Below are 8,377 nucleotides of genomic sequence, written 5' to 3' on the forward strand. Positions count from 1 at the left end.
AGAAAACTGATTTGTAATTTAATAAAAAAGCAAAAGGCCAAGAATACCTTGTAAGAAAAATAAAGAGACCAGTTCTACCAAGTAACAAGACACATAGTCCAATTACAGCAATTAAAATAATGTGCTATGTAGCTTTTGCTTAGGCAAAATGGCCAATGAAATAGAACAGAAACCTGAAAATTTGCTATGTGGCTTAAGTCTCTGAGGGAAGAATGAGTTGATCAATACATGATGCAGAGATTATAATGGAATGTTTTATATGATGCACTAATCAGCTCTAGGTGTAATAGACTTAATTATGAACACTTTTTGGGGGGACTGCTAAGGATCAAAGCAACTTTGAGCCTTATGCAAACATACAAACATACTGAATTACATCCCAGGTCCCAAACTGTCTCTTGAAACATTTTGTGTCTATGTGCCCATACTGGGGTTTGAGCTCAAAGCTTCAGCACTGTCCCTGAGCCATTTGAGCCACAGCTCCACTTCATTTTATTGGTAGTTTGTTTCTTTGCCCAGGCTGGCTTCAAAAGGCAATTCTGAGATCTCAGCATTGGCTTCGAACTACAATTCTGGGATCTCAGCATCTAATGTAACTAAGATTACAGGCATGAGCCATTGGTTTCTAGCTAGACTTCTTTTTTTGGCTGGTCCTGAGGCTTGAACTATGGGCTTGGGTGCCGTCCCTAAGCTTTTGTCACCATGGCTGGGATTACAGGTATGAGCCACCTGTGCCTGGCTATGGCAGGACTTATTTTTGTAAGAAACTATAAGCAACTATGACTTTGGGACAGTAAAGTATTTACTATTTAAAAAGGGTTCACATTTAGAAATCTCCCAAATAAAAAGTTTTGCTTACAAGCCAGGCGCCAGTGGCTAATGTCTGTAATCTTAGCTACTCAGGAGGCTGAGATCTGAGGATCCCGGTTCAAAGCCAGCCCAGGCAGGAAAGTCCGTGAGACTCTTATCTCCAATAAGCCACTAGAAAACCAGAAATGGCATTGGGTGGCTAGAGTGGTAGAGCGCTCACCTTGAGCTGAAGAGCTGAGGGACAGTGCCCAAGCCCAGAGACCAAGTCCTATGACCGACCAAAAAAAAAAAAAAAAAAGTTTTTCTTACAATACCCAAAGTGAAAATATAAACTACAAACTAGATAAAAACAACTTAGTAACAAGAACTGACAACAACAACCATACTCTCAGTAGTATGGAGAAGAGTTAAGAAAGGAAGATGAAAAACTGAGTATTTTGCAGGACAGAAATGATGCAACATGAAATATATTCAATTTGTTAGTAGTAAGGAAAATGCACAGTCAAGTCACATAATATTCATCTTACACCTACCATACAGGCAATATTTAGGTCTTAGTAGCAAGTGAATGAGAAACCGTATTATATAAATTTGCATAACCATTTCGGAAATAACTTGGCATATCTTATAATGTATTAACCTGATCAGCCACATACCTTACAAAAAATCCCACTTTGCTCTAGGCAGGTATTCTGAAGAAACTCTTGGACAAGCACATCAAGAAATTGTAGCAGTGTTTGTAAGGTGAAAGAACAGGGAAAATGAGCCAGTGACGAACTTGTTGAATGAAAAGATTAGACTCAGTAAGACTACATCACAGCGTGATACCATTCTTTATAAAGCTTACAAAGTAATGCCTCTGTCTGGACAGTTGACATGTTTTACTGGAAATTTGGTTTTTCTGTTTCTATGTTCTGCAGTAGTAGGTTGGTTCAGTAATATGTGAAACCTTAAAAAAGAAAAAAACAAAAATTTTGCATTATTCAAATAAGGTGGCTTCCCAAAGGGTATCTGTACATTCATTTACAGTAGTATGCTGAAGAATACTGTTTAAATCTTTCATTCGAACTGTTTACTTTAGAAAATATGTTGCCAGTGGGAAAAACCTTAATTCTCTGACAGATTTCACCCATGGAAATAGCTATAAATATGACTTTGACTCTCATCTGATGAAGGCCCATAATCAAATAGAGATTTTAATCCTACAAGATCTTAACCAGTTCAAAAGCCAGGCCGGCTAAGACTAAGATAGAGCCACTGGTACTCCGCTATAAATGGCTTTCAAAGATGAGTTTCAAGATGTTTTTAGCAAAAGGCAACATTGCTTAAAAAAAGCAGCTCAACTTTGCAAGGTTACTATTTGGAAGGACCACATTCATCCTAGTACAAATATATTATCATCTTCACATAGAACCAGTCAGAAATAAGTGAGGAAACTTGCTTATGGTTATTGAAACAGCTCTCATTAGTTGTCTTTGCTGATTTTTTTTTTTTTTTTGGGTCCGGTAGTGGGGCCTGAACTCTGGGCCTGGGCGCTGTCCCTCAGCTCTTCAGCTCAAGGCTAGCGCTCTACCACTTGAGCCACAGCGCCACCTCCGGCTTTTTTTCTTTTTTCTTGCTTGTGTGGTGCTGAGGAATCGAACCCAGGGCCTCAGGCATGCAAGGCAAGCGCTCTACCACTGAGCCAACTTCCCAGCCCCGTCTTTGCTGATTTTTATAGGTAATAAAAATTTATTTTCTGTTAAATGGAAAGATCCTTTATATAAGGAGAAAAATATTACAATCTTAATGAGAGAGAGAAAATAATTATGTAATATTTATAGGATTCTGTAACAATGATCAAATCATAAGCTAGAATTTCCTGCTAATAACAGATATACACATATTTCTCAGAAATAGCACTGATGTATCCTCAACTCTTCGAAATTAGTATGACTATGTTTTGGTGTGCTAGAGTATTATAACACTAATTTATTAATGGCCTTAAGAAAATATTAGAGAAGTTTTGTCACCATTTCTAATTTTACATGAAAAAGAGTCAGTTAATGATATCTCAATAAAGAATTAGTTTACGTCAAAGGAAAAAAAATTGGCAGTACTGAGGTTTGAACTCAGAGCCTATGCATGCTTGCTAGGCAAGTACTCTACCATTAAAGCCATGTTTCCAGCCTCTTTTTATTTTTCCGCTTTATTAGTAGGCTCTCCCACTTCTGCCCCAAATCAGCCTCTGACTATAGCATGTCTACTCCTGCCTGGCAGCTGGGATTACAGGCATATACCACCACACTCAGTTTGTTCTCTGAAAAAGGGTCTTGCTATCTTTCTGCCTGAGCTGCTCAAACCATGATCCTATTATTTCCATCTCCAAAGGAGCTGGGATTATAGGCATGAGCATAACTGGGCACCAGAGCCTCCTGCTTGTAATCCTAATTACTCAGGAGGGTGATTTGAGGATCTCAGTTCAAAGCCAGGCCAGATAGACAAATCTGAAGACTCTTACCTCCAATTAGCTAACAAAAAGCTAGAAGGGAAGGTGTGGCTCAAGTGGTAAAATCCAACGGTAAAATCCAACATTTGACTGGCAAAAGCTAAGCAAGAAGAAAAGGTCCTGAGTTCAAGACTCAGTACAAGCACTAAAACATAAATAAAAAACAAACAACAACAATAAAAACCCCATGAGCAACCGTGTACAGCCTGGAAATACTCTTGAACTGATGAAATATAAAATTAGATTCTATATGCATTTTTACTTTATCATGCAAGTAAAAAAGAAAATTCTTGATTTTATCATTTATAAAAAAGTTGTTCATGCTTTTGAATAATCTCTTATCTAGGTATTTATTTAACAATATTAAAAATTCAAAATTCACTTGGAAATTAAGAGAATGAGTAAAACTCAGAGGGAATACAAAGTTTATTCAAATGTTAAGATTAGTTACATAATACAATAAAATTAGTAAAAAAAATTCAATGTATTTAAAGTGACAGTGCAATACAGAAAAGCAGTGGTTTTAATAACTAAGTGGAGAATCACATACAAGAAGCTAGAAGGATTTCTGTTAAGAGTAATACAGAAGGCTAGGCACCCTGTTTCTTCCAGCTTCACATGATGTTGAGGCAGGAGCTTAGAAGCCCAGATGTATCAGGCTAGCCTGGACATCATAGTGAGACCCCCCATCTTAAGGGAAGAAAAAATATGTAAATTTTTACTCTACCCTTTTCCAGATTTAATTTCAGTATTTTAGCTCTATATTACACCACTTTTTGGTAGGAACTGTTACCACTTGAGGTTATACTGATTGGCCTCACAAAAAGCAGCCACCCTTGACTATCTCATCTCCTCATCCTATGAACATCCTTTATTCTGATCCTCATTTCACATCTTAAAGAACATGTTTTAACCCCATAAAGAGACGTATTTTATTCTATTTATTTTTTTCCAGGCTGTCAGTTTCTTTGAGATTATGATCTGATATGTAACATAGCAGACCACTGCATGTTCCCTCAATTCTACTTCTCTTCTGAGTACTTCATATTAGCAGGTAGCTAGGGTACCTACTAATTATGTGAGATGACCACTGTATAAGAAAAACCAGAAATTGAATACAACAAACTATACACTTAACAAAAGCAGAAATATGCTAAGAGGAAAAAAACACATCATAGTAAAAAAACAAGATCCTTACCTCTGAAAATTAACATAACCTCTAAAATTAATATAACATGCACAACAGTATCAAGCATTATAATACAAGAGTTCCAAAGAGTTGAGAAATAGACAGCTGAAGCCAGGTTTTTATTTTATTTTATTTATTTATTTTTGTGCCAGTCCTAGGTCTTAAACTCAGGATCTGGGCACTGTCCCTGAACTTTTTTGCTCATGGTTAGTGCTCTACCACTTGAGTCACAGCTCCTTTGCTGGTGTTTAACTGGAGGTAAGAGTCTCATGGGCTTTCCTGGCAGGACTGGCTTCAAACTGTGATCCTCAGATCTAAGCCTCCTGAATAGATCGGATTATATGCATGAGCCACTAGAACCTGACCAAAGCCAGTTTTTAAGACCTAATCTCCATATCTAGTATAGTAAGTACTGTAGAGTTCAGAAAAATATAGTTACTTGTACTACAGAACATTGGTTCAAAGCTAGCTATGGCTTATAAACTGGCCCACTGGCTAACAGGATAAACTTAAATTTGCTTTATGAAAGATTTATCTGCTAACACGAACCCTCTTATTTATTTAAATTAATTAAATTTATTTTTAGATTTGATATGCCCAATAGGAATGATTTTTGGAACGTGGCATCCTTCTCTACTCTTACAAGTCCAGGTTCTCATCTAATGAGTCAATGAACTTTAGATCTAGATGGAGAGAGAAGTGTCTTTCACTGACTTATCTTCCCTATGAATGCAAAAACTTGACAGACGTGGACTACAATACATTCTAAGGCCTAACTAAAGGAAAATTTAGGAAGGCCTAAAGGTCTAAATATAAAATTGAATGTCTTAATATTCATAAAAATATACATATGAGTAGGCAATGTATAATGTTTGTTAAAACAATGAAGAGCTATTATGTCAGAAGGCTTACTGATATCCTAGCTTCAAACTAATTTAAATGAACAATTAAATTTCAATGAACATACTGGAGGGTATTAAACAATGAGAAAAAATGTTAATTTTATCTTTCTGTTTTTACCAGTCGTGTTTTATTGCTTAATGACTGACTTGAACTAAAAGTGATCAGTAAACTACAGCCTAAAAAGGGTTTTTGTAAAAATGCATTCATTTTCTGATTAAGTCCAGATCCATGCAGTTAGACACAACAGGATGAGATAAATTAATGAAAAAGGAAAACACAGATCCTAAATTCAAAATCTAACGATTAAATCAAAGAAGGAAGTTGAAGGTGTTTTCAGAACTCCTTATTTAAGAGACATATAATCTGAACTAGTCCTTTTCACAGTATCTTGACTAGACGTTAAAATTACTAGAACTTGGGGCAGGGAAGATGGCTCAGTGGTAGAGCGCTTGCCTTGCATGCCTGAGGCCCTGGGTTCGATTCCTCAGCATCACATAAGTAAAAAAGAAAAAAGCCGGAAGTGGTGCTGTGGCTCAAGTAGTAAAGTGCTAGCCTTGAGCTGAAGAGCTGAGGGTCAGCACCCAGGCCCAGAGTTCAGGCCCCACGACCGGACTCCCCCCCCCCAAAAAGGAATTACTAGAACTAAAGCCTTCACTCAGATTGTCTCTGCTGCACTTTTGCATGAGATAGGAAAAAAACAAAACAAAATTGTAGACTTGTCAGGTAGATGGATGGCTAATTCTTTTGGCATCCTAGCAATGCAAATAGAAATTAAGGGTTTTTCATGTCACTTTTCTAAGCACTCAAGAAAGAGGACAAATACCATTCAGAAAGACCAAGACATTTTACCTGTTTCTCAAAATATACAAGAAATTGAGAACTTACCATCTAGAATAAAAAGCAAGACCTAAACTTATAAGCACCAAGTAGAAACAGTCTTCAAAAGGAAGTTTCCTATGTTGAAAAAACAGATTTAATCTCCCCACTCAAGAAAAAAGCTAATACTGTAGGCAAAAGAATATGTAAAACTCCAAGCCCGGCACCAGTGGCTCATGTCTGTAATCCCACCTACTCAGGAGGCTGAGATCTGAGGATTGTGGTTCAAAGCCATCCCGGGGAAGAAAGTCTGTGAGACTCTTATCTCCAATTAACCACCAGAAAACCGGAAGTGGCACTGTGGCTCAGTGGTAGAGGGCTCACCTTGAGCTAAAGAGCTCAGGGACAGAGTTCAAACCCCACAACCGACCCCCCCCTCCCAAAATATGTAAAACTCCACAAGTGATATTTTAATCACCAAAATAGACAAAGGTTTTTGGCACTACTTGAAGCATTTTTAAAAGTAGGTAAGGTTTCAGGTTGGACTGTCATATTTCTCTACTCAATTATTTTTTAAAGCAGGAAGTAACATATTTAACTTTATGACTAAAATTCTTCAGCTATTATCCAAAGTTGTGTTTAGTCACATACAACAAAGGGATTCTAGTTGTAGTTGCAACCCACAAAGGTTCATAACAAAATGTTGTCTCTCTTGGCTATCAGATATGACTGAATTGTTGGTGGCTGGAGTTGAAATCACATACAGTCAACTACATTATTGGATCCATGACCAACATCTCGAATTTGGTTAGTTAAACAGGCACACACAGCTACACCTGCTCCAGCTCTGCAGTGAGACACAGATCCAACAAGTTCCCATCTGAAAATCAGAACAGAAAGAATGTTATCTTAAAACAAAGTATAATTTAGTCAAAATACTAGTCAATGACAAAAATTCCTCCTTATGAAACTGGTTTTAAAAGACAGAAAGCATCCAAAGGAAAGAAAAGTATTCCAGCTTTATACTAACAACTATGATGATCAGTATATGAGTCCCCCAGGTATCTAAGCTTTTACTTTCTATGGTTTCAATTTCCAGTAGTAAACTACAGTAATGAAAAATATTAAGTAGAAAATCACAGAAACAGACAACAAATAAGCTTCAAATTGCACATTGTTCTAAGCAGTGATGAAACCTCATATGGTCCCATTCTGTCTTGCCTGGACATCAATTTGTTCTCCATCGAGTGTATCTATTCTGTAGATGCTACCTATTTATAAGGCATTTGATATAACACCTATGAACTCTGGTGGTCTCACAGTGCTTTTGTTCATATCTTTATTTTACTTAATAATAATAATTCAAAGCAGAAGACCAGTGACACTGACAATTTTATTACTGTATGCTGGTATTGTTTTACTTTAGTTGGTTTCCATTGTTACTGTGGCTAATATACCAATCAAACTAAAGCATAGTATGGATGTATAGAAAAAACATAGCATATATAGTATACATAAAGTTTGATAATATTATCTGTGATTTAGGCATTACAGGGGACTGGTGTCTTTGAAGATATATCTACAAAGAGTAGAGGATTGCTCTATTTTTAACATTCTATTCTTGTAATCAACTATTCAAACAAGGAACATTACTTACTTATTCAGCACTGGGTCAAATGCTTCCACTGTATTTAAGTATGCATTACCATTATGGCCACCAACAGCAAAAATCTTGCCCATTACTGTTGCAATCCCTACTCCTCCCCTGGGAGTGGTAAGTGCTGCCACATAATCCCACTTGTTGCTTCGGGGGTCATACCGCTCAACTGAATTTAGAGGAGAATTATCATCAAAACCACCTATATAAAGAAATATTTTAAAAATAGCATTATACTTTAGAGAAAAAGTGACCTCTACATCTCAATTCAATAGCTTCTAAAATCTATTTCAGAAAAGTTTAGAAAAAAAACCCAACACCTATCTAACTACTACCAAAAGTACTATTCAACTTTATTTATTTATTTTTATTTATTTTTTTTTTTGGGTCCGGTCGTGGGGCCTGAACTCTGGGCCAGAGTGCTGTCCCTCAGCTCTTCAGCTCAAGGCTAGTGCTCTACCACTTGAGCCACAGCACCACTTCCGGCTTTTTTCTTTTTGCTTATGTGGTGCTG

At 36.9% G+C, this 8,377-nt stretch overlaps 1 protein-coding gene across 2 annotated transcripts in view; it reads right to left on the minus strand.

Moving 5' to 3' along the window:
* Nucleotides 1-1,624: 1,624 nt before the first annotated feature.
* Klhl8 (kelch-like family member 8) overlaps nucleotides 1,625-8,377 on the minus strand; it is a 52,181-nt gene continuing 45,428 nt past the window's right edge. Inside the window, exons 10-12 of one of the 2 annotated variants that reach the window (XM_013029852.1) lie at nucleotides 7,864-8,065; nucleotides 6,971-7,086; nucleotides 1,625-1,759 (exon numbers count right to left, since the gene is read on the minus strand). In XM_013029852.1, the coding sequence (XP_012885306.1) occupies nucleotides 1,743-1,759; nucleotides 6,971-7,086; nucleotides 7,864-8,065 (335 nt within the window). In that variant the 3' untranslated portion in view covers nucleotides 1,625-1,742. Of the gene's footprint in view, nucleotides 1,760-6,591; nucleotides 7,087-7,863; nucleotides 8,066-8,377 lie in introns of those variants that run through there. The other variant, XM_013029853.1, reaches the window with a different exon arrangement.

The sequence above is a fragment of the Dipodomys ordii genome, unplaced genomic scaffold (genome assembly GCF_000151885.1).
Source record: "Dipodomys ordii isolate 6190 unplaced genomic scaffold, Dord_2.0 Scaffold123, whole genome shotgun sequence".
Lineage (NCBI taxonomy): Eukaryota > Metazoa > Chordata > Mammalia > Rodentia > Heteromyidae > Dipodomys > Dipodomys ordii.